The sequence below is a fragment of the Onychomys torridus genome, chromosome 12 (genome assembly GCF_903995425.1).
Source record: "Onychomys torridus chromosome 12, mOncTor1.1, whole genome shotgun sequence".
NCBI classification, from domain to species: Eukaryota; Metazoa; Chordata; class Mammalia; order Rodentia; family Cricetidae; genus Onychomys; species Onychomys torridus.
In genome coordinates, this window is record NC_050454.1 from 15,738,783 (window position 1) to 15,753,990 (window position 15,208).

At 50.9% G+C, this 15,208-nt stretch overlaps 1 protein-coding gene across 1 annotated transcript in view; it reads left to right on the top strand.

The window, feature by feature from the left end:
- Adcy5 (adenylate cyclase 5) overlaps nucleotides 1–11,277 on the top strand; it is a 149,045-nt gene extending 137,768 nt beyond the window's left edge. The window contains 5 exon segments of the mRNA XM_036203949.1: nucleotides 3,525–3,788; nucleotides 4,626–4,721; nucleotides 4,723–4,831; nucleotides 7,450–7,574; nucleotides 9,007–11,277. Of these exon segments, the coding sequence (XP_036059842.1) occupies nucleotides 3,525–3,788; nucleotides 4,626–4,721; nucleotides 4,723–4,831; nucleotides 7,450–7,574; nucleotides 9,007–9,135 (723 nt within the window). The 3' untranslated portion in view covers nucleotides 9,136–11,277.
- Nucleotides 11,278–15,208: the final 3,931 nt, after the last annotated feature.

A 15,208-nucleotide genomic window follows, 5' to 3' on the forward strand; every position in this document is an offset into this window, starting at 1 on the left:
TCTGAAGCATCTAGTTCTCCTTTATCACTAATCTCCTTCCGTTCTATCCCACAGGCCATAGGAACAGGAGATTATCCTTTCCTTTGACATCCTTCCTGCCACACCCCTAGTACCCCTTCCATATTTCATCTCTGTTTTTGGTTTGCTGTGTGTTTGTGTTTTGTCATATATGTGGACGGATGCAAGTGTGTGTGTGCAGATGCATGGGTGTATGTGAGTGTGTGAGGGCCAGCGAGCCCCGGAGATGCACTTATCTCCACCTGGAGGTACTAGGATTAAAAACTCATTCCCACCATGCCTGGCTTTAAAAATGGCCAATGAAACACACAACAACCAAAACATGGCTGTGGGGACTGAACTCAAGTCACTGTGGTTGCAAGACAAGCACTGAGGACTGAGCTCTGGGCAAGTTTTAAAAATCACCTCCCATCTACAGAAGCGCTGCAAGAGCTACAGAATGAGGCCTGGCGGTCCCACTCTTCTAGTTTGGTTTTTGTGTCCCACCCCATACTTTCCGACATGTATCCGGCTGTGTTGGATTCTCCAGTGTCCGTCTTTCAAGACCAGGCACACACTGCCGCCTTCCCCCTCCCTGAGGGAACTCACCATGGTACTCTGGCCACATCATCTTTTGCCAGCTGTCCTGATTCTGGCTCGAGCCCTTTCCTGGAGTTCTCTGAATTCACTCATCAGGTCTCTGGGCTTTCCCCAACTTTGAGTCTTAACCAGTCATAAAGATCTCATTAGTCCAAGACCTTGTGCACACGTGGGCTATGTATTCCTGGAGGAGAGCTGGGAGAGGTGCTGGGCGGAGTGTCTACAGTCAGGCAGCTCCTCCTTCCTCATCCTACCTGTCATGGTGTGGACCCTATCACCTGCTGGAGTTGCCCTCGGCCACACTTCTTCCCTCTGGATACCTTTCAATACGATGTTACAACAGTTTTCTGATCTTCAGAGAATCCTCAATTTCAGCCTCTGGGTCCATTGATTCTTTCCCATGTCTGCTCACATAGAGATGCCAGTCAGTAGCTTGGCGCGGTGGCACATGCCTATAATCCCAGTACTTGGGAGGCAGAGACAGGAGGATTGCTGCAGGCTTGAGACCAGCCTGGTCTCTATAGCAAGTACCAAATGAGCCAAGGCTACACAACAGGGTCTGTTCTCAGGCTGCCTCCACCTGCCAAAGAGAGATAGATGTTAGCTGTGATGCTCTGCATCTGTCCTTCCTTCTTCTAGGTGGCACTGGGCTATAAGGAGTCCCCAGACATTAATCTGCTTCTTCATGTACCCATGTATATTATCGCCGGTTCACAGATCCTTAAGCCCGCCGGTTATGATCTGCCCCTTGCTAGTTATTTTCACGCTCACATCACTGTAGGTTTGGCTAGCACACATTTCTCCAGGCTGATGGCTGCCACTGGACACATCTCCACCATTCTTCCAGCACTTCCCTTCCCTCCGGGAATAGCAAAAATGTCTCAGCTTTGTGGATATTTTCCTAGCTTTAAGCCAGGACTCAGTGACCCCCTTCAAGGACTTCTGACTCTTCCTGGTGGAGCATGATGTTTAGAAACTGAGATCTGAACACTCAGCAGCTCATCCAGTCCTCTGAGGACACAGCTAGGAAATGTGTATCAGTGGCCACGGAGACAGAGAGCCTCTGCGTGCATATATGCTGATGTGTGCACACCACTTTAGTTGTTTTTAAATTAGTTAATTCTTAAATCATGAGAGCCTTCCAGAACCCCCTCTTTGATCTAGTGCCTCTGGCTTCTTTCAGGCCTCCCCGCTCTGCTTGCCAGTGCTACCCTGGCGGCAAGAAACCCACCTCCCCTTATCTCTCCTAGTGACTGAGAGCTTGGTAGTAATAGCCCCCCGGCCCTCATGCTCCATCTTCTGTCCTTCCCCTCAGTCCCTCTGCTTTTTGTATTCTGCCTCCCCACCTCCACAGTGGTCCCTTTGCTTCCCCAGGTTCTGAGGGCTATGTACTAGGATGGGGACATTCACTTCAGTGTCCCCTGCTGTGTGACTAGAGTGGCCTGTCCCCGTCACCAGCCTATGTTTGCTTTCCCCTGAAGCTGACCAGCAGGCTTGTGAGGGCAGCAGGTCTTTCCATCTTCTATTCTTCTTGGCTTTGGGGAGCTGGGAGGACAGCAGCCAGCAGACGAGAATAGAAACATCCCAGCAGTGAGCCTTGTGAGGGAGAAGAGGTCTTACTCTCCAACCTTCCCTGCCCTTTGCCTTTTACACCTGGCTGCAGCCATGGTAGGAGGGTGTGTGTCGAGAACTGGCTCAGAGGCAGGTGGCTTGCTGTTCATGGGGAGAGACATGGCCAAAGTGCCCGTCGCATAGGAACATGAAGTCACCAGGCTAACGGCTAGGCAGGAAATCGGTGCACACCATTGAACTTACCTGGCAGCTCAGGTGGGCAGGAGTAGGGACGGAGGGTGAGCAGAGGTCGCTGGGTCTCAGGGTAGCCCGAGTTCTCCAGCCACAGTTCTAGTGGTTCTAAAAGTCAGCCAGCTGTAGAGATGAGATCCTCTTACCTGGGGTTCCCAGGCCTTCTGCTTTGGGACTCTCCATGCCTTCTGGTCCTGTAGCCTTGGGAAGGGGTTCTTGATCCTTCTCTTGAACAGCCACTGTCCACAGGGAAGACCAGGACCCTGAGATATAGCCCTGGCCCGGCTGGAGAATCTGGTTGCACTGAAATGTCTTTTTGTATTGGAAAGCCCAGATACACTGGGTGGGTCTTTTAAACATCCCTGATATTGATACTTTCTCTGCCTGCCAGCCCACAGAGCCACTCCCAGGAAGGGGACCATTTTGTCTGCCATCAAGGGTGGGGGATACAGCTGACTCTGCCCTGTAATCCATATGTGCCACTCTGGTCAGGTGGCTCCTTACCACACCTCTCTGTGTAACTGCCCCTCTACTTCAGCCTCTTATGGGCCGGCATCACCCTCCTGCAAGAGCACTGGAAGATGAGTGGCCACGAACTCCATCTGTGCAGACCCAGGACCCAAACTGGGGGGACCAAAGTCAGGGAGGTGACGCCCCCTCCCCACCCTAGCTGACATCATTCCCCCTGGCCTGCTGGCCTCAGCTGGCTCCAAAACAAGTCTCCTCTAATGGAGAGCAGATATGGGCAGGACCTGGGCCAGGTTCCTGAGGGACAAGTCCAGTAGAGTTGTTCTGGCAAGCTGCTTTTCTGGTTGCGTTTCCTAATCTTGAGAATAGGCACGGTTAGAGCATGGTGGAGGGCTGTGTGGATTTGGATCCCTGTTCTCGGCTGCCGGTTCCGGTCTTGGGGAGATGTGTGCTCCCTCTCTGCTCCTCTCCTCCACGTGTTTTGTTTGCCAGAGGCAGTGGATCGTCCGCTGCTCCTCCCTGTCTCTTCTCACGGTCCGGCATGCCGTTTGGAGAACACGAGGAAGCAGAGGCTGCGGTGAGGGGAGGCAGCTGGCACTTGCTTGTGGGCACCCTGAGCCATTTCTGTCCCTTCTCACTGGGCTCTCTATCCCCAGGCCACTGAGGAGAAGGAGGAGATGGAGGAGCTTCAGGCCTACAACCGGCGCCTGCTGCACAACATTCTGCCCAAGGACGTGGCTGCTCATTTCCTGGCCCGCGAGCGGCGGAATGATGAGCTGTACTATCAGTCCTGCGAGTGTGTGGCTGTGATGTTCGCCTCTATCGCCAACTTCTCTGAGTTCTACGTGGAGCTGGAGGCCAACAACGAGGGGGTTGAGTGCCTGCGGCTGCTCAATGAGATCATTGCGGACTTCGATGAGGTGCTCCCGGGGCCCGGCACGTCCCTGCTCTCCCCTCTCTCCATCTGGCAGAGGCTCTGAAGGCAGGAGCCTGGCTGTGTCCCAAGTGCCATCATGGCTCCTGGCACACATTGCAGTGAGACAAGTGAGGCCTCACACCTTAAGTGTCCTGCCTAAGGTCACCGTGTTGACGTGTGGGAGCTGGGGTTTCTGCCCCTCTCCTTGAACTTGAGCCATTGTGGCCCCAAGGCAGAGATGGCCTTTGAGAGCAGGAGGGGCCTGGGCAAAGGAAGAAGGCAGGCAGGACAAGAAGCCATTGCTTCATTTATTCCTTAAACCCTTGCTGAGCACCCAGTATATACAGGCTAACAGGGAGGCTTCTGTCATGTCAGGAGTAGGGGACAATCCAGAGGGATGAATATGCACTACTTGAGGGTCTGCTGCCCCAGGGCATTCAAGTGATTAGTTAGGTGAAGGTGTCTGTGAGGTTTCTAGAAGCCTGGTAACAGAAACAGTGACTCACTAGATAAAGTTGGGGAGATTTCCATGGGTAAGGGGCACATGAGACTCCCTTGTCAAGGGCATGAGACATGGTAGGGATGAGTGGCCTTGTCCTCCAGGGCTCTTGGTGTGGGTATAGATAGGTAGGCCATAGGTCCTGTCTAGTGGAGCAGTGTGGAGGAGGCCCAGATCTGCCATGGAGCCTCAGGTACCTCCCTCTGAATTGATGCCCTGGCTGTATAAGGCGGGGACTCGTAAAACCAGGCTTCCGTGTCTCCTTCCACCTCCCCCTCCTTCCTGTGAATCCTCATGCCCCAGCATGGGAGACTCACTCAGGCCTGAACTCCTTCTGTTTAGATCATCAGTGAGGATCGGTTCAGGCAGCTGGAAAAGATCAAGACCATAGGTAGCACCTACATGGCCGCCTCTGGTCTCAACGACTCCACCTATGACAAAGGCCGGCAAGACGCACATCAAAGCTCTGGCAGATTTCGCCATGAAGCTGATGGACCAGATGAAGTACATCAACGAGCACTCCTTCAACAACTTCCAGATGAAGATCGGTGAGGGGGCTGAGGAGTGGGGCACTTTGTGGGCTCTCTCATGCTCAGCACGTATCCATGTCTGTCTAATGGTAGAAGGCCGGTCTTAAGCCAGACTTAGTAAAAATGAAAGGCAGTCAAGCCAAATACTCATTACATGTTCAATATAAAGCGTGCATGTTATTTGCAAATTTATAAACATATTGAACATATACTCTGATAGCAAGAGTGGAATACTTTATGGGAATACTCAGATAATACTGACACAGTGATTTTATTTCAGCTTTTTCAGGCACTTTAAGACAGGAACTCTGGGTTGGGGATTTAGCTCAATGGTACAGCACTTGCCTTGCAAGCTCAAGGCCCTGGGTTCGAGCCTCGGCTCAAAAAAATAAAAATAATAATAAAAAAAAGACAGGAACTCTTGGCAGCCTTCCTACCTCAGCCTCCCAAGTGCTGGGATTATAGATGTGAGCTACCATCTCTGGCACATTTTAGCCTTTTGAAGCAGCATAATCTTAAGTATCTCTTGTGTGCCAAGTGCATGCCTGGTACCTGTAGAATCCCCTGGAACTGAAATTACAAATGGTTGTGAACTGCCAAGTGGGTACTGGGAATTGAACTCCGGTTCTCTGGAAGAGCAGCCAGTGTTCTCTCCCTTGCCCCTAAGGCAGAGACTCTTAAAGCAAGGGGGTCGGTTACTGCTGAGCTCAGTGTGAGCCAAGCAGCTACTCTGAACGCTGTGTAGTCCACAGAGGCTGGGGCAGGCACTAGGGAGGGTGTGGTGTGTTAAGCTTGTGCATCCTCACCTGACTGCAACCCTGTGTTTGTTTCCAGTACTGAGGATGAAACCCAGGGCCTCACATTTTTCAGACAAGTGCTCTACTGAGTTACACCTTTGGGCTCCATCTTCAGCAAATGTCTGTGGGATGGCTTTAAGGGAGCTCACTTACTTATTATGTGTGTGCGTGCATGAGGAGGTGAGGAGACAACTTTCAGGAATCAGGTCCCTCCTTCTACCATGTAGGTCCCGGAGATTGGACTCAGGAGGTCAGGTGTGATGGGAAGCCCTCTCGTTAATCCCAACCATTTTACTCAAGTTTCAGCAGTGCAGAGAAAACCCACGTCCATCTTTGCACTCACACAGGCCCCCTGCTCCATCCACAAAATGCTCCCAGAACTGCAGCTCTGAGCGTGCCACTTGTGGAAGGCACAGAGCTGTTCTGCAGCTGCACAACACAGCAGCAGCTCATTTTGCAAAGGGAACTTAGGCAGGCAGGCCTCCCTTCTCTTGAGATTTGTAGCAGTGGAAAGCTTTCTAAAGAGCAGATCTTTGTTCTGGTCAAAAGTTTCATGCATTATCAACTCCCTGAGTATGTTTCAAATCATAAATGATTCAGATGTCAATTTTTTTAAGTAACAGTAATTCACAAAAATACTGGCATTTCAATTCTCAAAATTAGCACATTAAGCTGAAATATTGCATCACTAAAAACCAATATTGTGATCATTAATGTCCCCAGGAGATACTTTGTTCTGGCCCAAGTGTCGGGAATTGGGCTGTCCCTGAACAGGCTGCTTACTTTGCCCTCTGGGCACAGTGCTTTGTGGATTGAACCTGGCTGCTGAAGGCCAGGCATCTGCTGTAGCCTACACACAGCCCGTGTCTGTGTTAACTCTGTCCCTGGTTTCATGTAATGTAGCTCCACTTATCCCATCCTCCTTGGGTTCTTTGTATTTTCCTGGTGTGTAGTCTTGTAAATTGTCTCAGCAATTGGACTGGACCGGACTGGGGAGGGAATCACAGACTCTACCAGCAGGCAGCTAAGCAGACTTGGATGGCCATGCCAGTGAGTTCTGTGTGGTCAGTGAGGTGGTCAAGCTAGCGTGGAAACAGCGTATGGTGTTAGAAAGCCACATGCAGCGGGATGGGACTTGGAGACAAGACTAGGACAGGGAAGTGGGCTAGGAGCAAGGTCTCAAGAACAGCAGTGGCTTAGGAGGGAAGGAGTGAGTTTGCTGTGTTCTTTGAGTTGGTGCTGAAAATATGTCAAGAGGGAAGATTGAGAAAGGGCACTGGGCAGCTGGAGAGATTGCTCAGTGGTTAGAGAGCACTTCCAAAGTACTCAGCTTTGGTTCCCAGCAGCGAAGTCCAATAAGCCACCCTTAACTCCAGCTCCAGGGTATTGAGATGCCCTCCTTTAGCCTCTGAAGGCATCCTCATGTGCATGTGGCATGTTTAAAAAGAGAAGGTATTGAAAACTGGGCGGTGGTGGTGCACATGCCTTTAATCCCAGCACTCAGGAGGCAGAGACAGGGAGATCTCTGAGTTTGAGGCCAGCCTGGGCTACAGAGTGAGTAGTGGGAAAGGCACCAAAGCTACACAGAGAAACCCTGTCTTGAAAAACCAAAACAGAGAGAGAGAGAGAGAGAGAGAGAGAGAGAGAGAGAGAGAGAATTAGGCTATGTTGGACCTTGAAGAGGACACACATGGCAATGGACTTGCAAAGGTTGAGGTAAGGACAAGTGGATTGTGCACAGATCCCTCCCTGCTTCCTTGAGCTAACAAGAGTGGATTGTGCAAGCAAGGTATATGTGGATCTTAAGCTGATGAGTATGGCTGATTTCTGTCTACACAGGGCTCAACATTGGACCCGTAGTGGCTGGGGTCATCGGGGCTCGCAAGCCTCAGTATGACATCTGGGGCAATACAGTAAATGTGGCCAGCCGTATGGACAGCACGGGGGTGCCTGACCGCATCCAGGTGAGTACAAACTCAGCTACCACTCACAGAATTCACATGAAGGGCCTCTGTTTCGAGGAGGTTTTCACTGCAGGCCACACACAGTTCACAGTTTCTCTTTAGATCCAAGGGTGATGTGGTAGTCAGGGCTGACTCCCAGGTTTGGCAAACAGGGATGGGTCAGATCTTCAATACCTTGGACAGAGGTCTGCCCCGGTGTGCTCAGTAGAGGCTTCTGCACAGGTCTGGGGTCTGAGTGCTAATGGGAAGCCTGGGCCTCCCCACCCCAGGTAATCAGGAAGAGCAGACAGCTGTAGGGGGCAGGTCACCCAGCAGGGTTTGCAGTTTTCCAGGCCTGGAGAGGATGCTGGTGTCTCTACAGTTCCAGCATCCAAGGGGAATGGGAATTACTTTCTCTTTCTCCATCCTTTGCAAACTGGTGTTTGTGATCCCTGGGCCTTCAGCTCTTTATCCCTACCTCCACTTTCCTCAGACTCGTGGTTCTTCTTTTTCCATTCTGATACAAGATGTCCTGCCACATACCTGAAGGTCCTGGTGTGCTGTGGGAAGTCAGCTTCCCTGGCCTGTTCTTACAAGTGCTAATTGTCCCATTTCGAAGGCATTTTTGCTGTGTCACACTGCTTGAATGTCCCCTCATTTGTCTGCCCTGCCCAACTAACTGAATGGTTGGGTGCTGTCCAAGGTGCCAGGCCTTTCCCTACCTCCATTTTGTGCCAAGGAGAGGAGGGAGAAAGGCTGTGTGGGTAGTGTCTAGCTCCCCACTGGGGCCCAGTGTGACAGTCAGTAACCCACCTTAGTCTTGCCATGTGGGGTCACTCAGCCAATGGGCATTCTGATAACGCTCAGCATGGCACCTGTGCCATCCTTTACCCCTCTCGCCCACAGGACAATATAACTGATGAAACCCCAGTGAGTTGTGTCTGCAGAGCCAAGACAGAGACAGACCTGGGCTCTACCACTGGCTAACTGTAGCAACAGACAGGCACTGCACGTCCTAGGCATAGGCATAAGAAGAACAGTTTCCTCCGGAGAGATGAAATGAGACAAGAGGTAGCGCTCTGTTCTGTGGTGGAGCCATACTCTAGACAAGACCCAAGTCCTGCCCTCAGCTATTGGCGGTGTCTGTCTGTCAAGTTCCTTGGGACGATGCTCCTCTGGAAGACGGTTTACAGACCCCAGCCTATGCTTCAAGTGGCACCTTCAGAGGGCCACACAAGGTGCTTGTCACAGTGCCCACCCAGCACAGCTACCGCCACTCTTTTTTTCAGTGGCTCCTGAGAGCCGTGGTGGCTCCCGAGAGCCGTGGTCGAGGGCTCCCCACTCTCCTGTCAAGGCAGCAGCAGGGAGTGGGCACACACGGGTAGACGTGCCCACATCAGCTCACAGACAAGGTCACTGATAGCCTCTCTTCTCCCTTCCCGTGCCTCCTCAGGTCACTACAGACATGTACCAGGTGCTGGCCGCCAACACATACCAGCTGGAGTGCCGGGGTGTGGTCAAGGTCAAGGGCAAGGGTGAGATGATGACCTACTTCCTCAATGGAGGGCCCCCCCTCAGTTAGCAGATGCCAGCTAGAGGTGCCAGCATCCTGGCCTCCGAGGAATGGAACAGCTTCTTTGTGCACCGTGGGCAGATGGGGCCTGCGCTCCAGCCTCGCAGCTGTGCTGGTAAAATTTCCACTTTGACTCAGAAGCAACTTCTGCCTTTGCTGGTGGGCATGGCCTTTGGCCTAGGCCCAGGGTGCCAGCGTCCTGCGAGCACCAAGCTGACCAAAGATGTTTCCCTTGGCAGAAGATTCCAATAGACTTGAGTTTGACAGGTGCTGCTGCTGCTGCATGATGGGGGTGCCACCGGAGCCTTCATGGGTGGCGCGGCATGGCACACAGTGGTTGGCTGGTCTGATGAGAGGCCTTGGCCATGATGGTAGGTAGGCCGGCTCGAAGCTGACCGGGGAAGGGGGGTGTCCAGGGATCTCTAGGGTCTGCTTTTCCATTGTGGAGAGGCCATGCCCCCGTGGTGTTGGGGGGCAGGAATGCAGGAATTGGAGAGGAGTGGCCTGTGCCACCCTCTGTCCACACCTCCACGCACACAGACAGTGCCCTGTAAGGGAAACAGGACTGTTGACAAGGGGGAGGCAAGAGGACACCAAGCAAGGAGTGGTGGCTCTGAGCAAAAGAAAATATTTATTAAATAAAACAAAACACGTTTTCTGTGCCCTTCTTTAGACTATGCTAGTTGTATGCGTGTAAGAGACACACAGCGAACGAGGATGCCCCTGGGGTAGGGAGGCGGGGACCCCAACTTGTCTTTTTGTATTTTTTATTTTGTATTATTGAAACCTTGGTGATCTAACGAATATACCAAATTCTATATTTTGTAAATTCTCTCTCTTAGAAAACAGCTGTACACAGCAGGGCATTTCTGCCCCTCTGTTCTGTACGTATGTCAGTGTGTGTGCTGGTGTACATGTGTATTCATGCTGTGGAGTTGTCCCCTGCAGGGTGCGTTCCTATCATTTCAGACTCGGCAGGTTTTGGTTTTCCTAGGCACAGCCAGAGCAGGGGTGTGTGTTCTATTGGGGTACTACACATTTCAATTAAGTAGAAGATACAGGGACCAGGCTAGCCCCTCTCTTTCGAAACCCCATCTACACACATCCCACTTCTCATGTAAATAAATGCAAACAGAGTAAGAAGCCAGAGGGCACTGCTCCCACCCCAGACTGTTTCAGAGGCGTTCTGCACTGACTAGTGCTGGCTCCCCAGAGATGTTGCGTGAGGACCCCTCCCTTCAGAGGCAGCGCCTACAGATTCCTGGGAGTTCAGTAGTGGCGAGGGCTAGAGGGCGTCCAGGCTATACGGCCTGTTCAGCCGGCCCAGGTGCTGTCTTGGAAAGGGTCCCTGTGACCTGGGGATGTAATGTGTAGGCCCCAGGTTTGGGGAAAGGGTACGGCCTTGCCTTTTACCTGCAAAGACAGGAACAGTTACCCATGGGGAAAATTAGCAAAAATGTCTAGTTTTGGTGGGAGGGGACAGCTAAATATACGGAGGGGGAAATACTATTTTTATAATTTCTAAGAACACATTTGGAAAACGATAAACTTGAATAGCATCCTTCCTGTCTGTGCCCAGATCTTTTCATTGCTTCTCAGGGCGCATTATTCTCCCCTCTGACAGGACAGTCGAGTCTCAAAGGGGAGGTGGCAGCTGTGTGCTGGCTCAATGATACTCTGATACCCACCCTCAGCACCCTCCCCTCCCTCGTTTGAACACAGCCCCCCAAAGCGAAGTATGGACCCAGAACTGCCACACCTGCCTCTGTTCTGTGCCCTACCCCTCCACCCTCGAGTTCTGCATTGCCCTCACCTCTGGCACAGGGGCTGCTTCTCTCAAACTGTCCCCAAGTTCCCAGCCCTCCACATGTCCTGCCAACGCCGGCGGGTTTTTGTTTAGCTTCCAACCAGAGTACAGTGTGCGTGCTGCGTTTCTCCCGTGTTCTCCTTGGGGGTCCAGGCCTCGTGGAGGCTCCTCCCCATTCCAGCAGTGACTGGTGACAGTGTGCAGTGCTAGCTCTTCGTTCCCTCTAAGGGGTGTGTGCACTCTTTTTATTCCTGCTCTTGCAAAAATGATACAATTATGATTTCCCATGGAAATTGAAAAGTCTATTTAAATAATTTAACTATTAAAAACACTTTCACTGGTAATGTGTCCTGGTCTGAATTTCATCTTGGGTCAGGGCGCATGCAGGAAGATATGCCAAAAGGAAAACAAAGATTAGCCAGACCATTGGGAGGACCTGAGGAGATGGGCAGGGATGGCCAACTAATCTGACCTGTGCAGCTGGAGACAGCTGTTACCACACCGGGATGGTCACCATACAGATACCATCCCGCTAAGTCCCCCTGGCCACCACCTTTCCCTGAGGAAGAAAGCAAAGCAGAGGAGGCTTGTACTGGTGGCCTAAGTCACCCAGCTGCTAAGTGACAGGATCTTCAGAGCAAGTGCGCTGCTGTCAGTGTCACAACGGGACCTTTTTCAGCAGATCCCATTCGCTAAACCCATCACATTCAGGAAAACTGGGTCCAGCAAACAGCTTCGGAGAGGCATGGGCAAATTACTGGGAACCAGGTACCATGAAGGGACCTGTGAGGGGGACTGTACTAGCCTACTGTAGCAGCAGCCTCAGTTTGGGGTACGGCAGGCCTAGACATCATTAGGGTTTCAGATACACATGGAAAAGATGTCTATTACAGAGGCTGGGGCACACTAATTAGAAAGAAAACTCAATGATGAAAAAATTCAAAGGTAGCAGGGTATTGTCAACATGGCTTTAAGCCCAGAACAGGCAAATCTCTCTGAATTTGGGACAAACCAAAACTATATAGAGACCCCCTATCTCAAAAAAGAAAGAGAAAGGAGAGAGAGAGAGAGAGAGAGAGAGAGAGAGAGAGAGAGAGAGAGAGAGAAGAAAGAAAAAGAAAGAAAGAAAGAAAAGAAGGAAAGAAAAAACGAAGGAAAGGAAAGGAAAGGAAAGGAAAGAAAAAAGGAAAAAATTAAACTTCCTGGCTATTATTGGTCAGAGTGGAAACCCAGCTCCTAAAGAAATCCCACCTGCTGTGGCTGGGCCTTCAGGCAGCCCCTGAAACCACATGTACACACACAGCCACCTGATCACCCAGGAGGGGCAGCTCAAAAGTCCTTCCCATATCCATCATGCCCACTGAGCAAATCCCAGAAAACAGATTCAGCTCTACATTTCTTCCAAAGCATATCCACATTAGAGAGCTAAATCATAGAACTTATTAGAAAACATTCCACTGGTATGCAGGTCAGGTTCAAACACCCCATTCCTGTTTGTAGCTAACATGGTGAGTAAGAGTGCAGCATGAAATTAGCAAGGAACTGGTGGAAAGCCACAGGGACTTCCTGTATTGGAGAAGATGAAGTGAAGTCTGTCATGGAGCCATGCTACTTTATGAATTTCCAAAAGCAAATGTCATCCGAGAGGCATAAAGTTCTGAGGCTGAGCTGAGGTTTTTCACCTGGTGAATTATGGGTACTGGGCAGCAATGCTGAACCCACTTACCTGGGCAGGAAGCACTTAGACACTGGGAGGTGGAATCCTGGGAAGCAGGGCCAGGAAGCCTAACTGCTCCAGAGCAGGAGAATGGTAACAGCAGCAACTCCAGGAAACCACAGCTTCAGCTGAGTTCCTACCTAAAGTAAAATGGAATGCTAAAGAGAATGAATGCATACCTCGAAGCACGTTTCTCTCTGCTGTGGCTATCGGTAGGTCCAGAGAGCTCAGAAGCAGCTTGCCACTTGCCCAGGATGCTCTGTCCATAGCTAAGGCCTGAAGGAAGGGGCTTGTCACTTCTCAATGTCAAAAATTAGTGAGTGGGGTGCTGAGATGGCTCAGCACTGTCCACCAAGTTTAATAACCTGAGTTTAATCACTGGGACCCATGTGAATCTAGAACCCATTCATGAGTTGTTCTCTGATCACTGTAGCATGACCATGCACACATACGGGCGCGCGCACGTTCGTGTGCACACACACACACACACACACACATTTTTTTTTTTTTAAGTTGATGATGTGAGATCCTTCTAGATTTTCTAATAGCCCCAGGGTTTTGCTTCTGGTTTTTTTTTTGGGGGGGGCACATACATAGCCCTTTTGCTATCTTGCCTCTCCTTCCTTCTCATTTGCAAGGTCTCTATCCCACAGGAGAGCACTGCCTATTGAGGACAGCAGTTTGACGGGTCCCCAAGGGCTCTTTCTCCCTCTGGCATTTTCTAAGTATCTGTGCAACCCTTTCCCCGATTTCTGGGTGCCAGACCACACGGATTGCACCAACAACTGAATTAAGATCATGGCTTTAGAACTACAGGCAGAGACCAGTGAGGCAAAAGCACCATGCGACAGGGGCTATAGTCTCATTACCTCCAAACCACAGTCAGAAATGGCCCTTGCTCTGTCCTCAGCTGGGAACTCTGCCTTGAAGCTCTGAACCACAGGCTAGGTGGGGAGGTCACAGAGCAGGAAGTGCATCTAGAGGGAAGGAGGAAGGACAGTGCAGGTTAGAAAGGAAGCCCCTAGGTCAAGGAGGCAGCCTCCCAGCCCTCCACCTCAGCTCTGCAGTGCTAGTGAGCAGAGCAGAGCAGAGCCACCCCAGCTCATGGTGACAGCACACAAGTCCCTAGGATGCCTTTCACACTTCCTAGAAGAACTCACTGGAATCATTAGGGAGCTTCATCACTTGCTGTTTTCACTGCTGGCCAACTTCTAATTCGGGCCTGTCAGCATCTCTGCTGAGCTTTGCTTTCCCTAGTTTTCCAGTTATGCAAACTTTGCTTCCCCCTTTGGTCACCTAGCCACAGTGGCACTCCCGACTGGCTCTCACGGTTTTCAGAGCAGTGCTCCTTAATCTTTTTATAGCCATGCTATATTTGTGCTTTTCAAGAATGCCTTTCAGCTGACAGAACGGTAGGCTGCAGGCTGCTGACTGCTCACCACCGCCCTTCCTCCCAGCAATGCGGACTAACAGAGGCCCGAGGGATGTTGTCATCCAAGACTGTCAGGTAGACAGACAGGTACAGTCAAAGCCAAGCCTGTTGAGGCCCAGATTCTAGTGCCACACTGGACAGGGCAAGGTCCCCCCAGCACCCTTGTGCCTTGGGACTAGGAGGGAGGAGACTGCAAGGCATAGCTTACTTCTTTCAGGGTGACACTGCATCACTTCTTCAGGATATTAAGGTGTGCAATGAACATTTCCTGCACAGAGCACTTGGCATATAGCATATTGGGCAAATATGCATCCCTCAATTCCCTTCCCTCTTTGGATGTGTGCTCTGCCCGGAGATCCACACACGTATCTTCTGGGGCGGGGCACCACTGTATGCTAGATATTTCAACAGGATCTTCCCCTGAGGGATGGCTTCTAAAGAGCTTTGCACAAGGATTTGTGACATCTTTAGGGCTTGGGCAGCTCATCTGTAGGAAAGGATGCTTTCAGGTTTGCTGTGAAGGCAACCTAGCCATATCCACAACCAGCCATGTTGCAGAGCACACAATTCTGTTTTCCCTCTACATCTGCTTCATCTGTTCTCAGTACTGCTATAATGCTGTTCAACATGCCAAGAATTGCATTTCTGAGACACACTGTAGCATAAACAGATATGCCCCAATTCCTAAATAAAAATCCAAATCCCAGCAGCAGCTTCATCCCACCATTGATGGGAATAATACCATCCAAAGACGTTCTAGACCCAAGTTTGACTTCCCTCAAATGAAAATGAGGCAGTGTCTCCTGCTCCCAGGCTGCCTTAAGTTACAGCATAGGAAAGTACAAAAGGCTCCAGTAAGCATTATTGGAGCACAAAGTACAAAGGCAACATATTGTTTGTTCACTCTTAGGCAAGGTTGTTTGTAACCCAGCCTTGATGCAAAGCCCTGGCACAACACAGTCAAGTGGCCGAGACAGAGTTGAGGATGGACCTGAGCCCTCAAGGGAGTGGAAGGCACAAGTCCTGCCTCTTCATCTCAGATGGAGTCTGAGTTCCACTAATTTGGGTGATATCTGCATTGCTGTGCTGTGGGATGCAATAGAAAAGGGCAAATGTGAACCAGGGG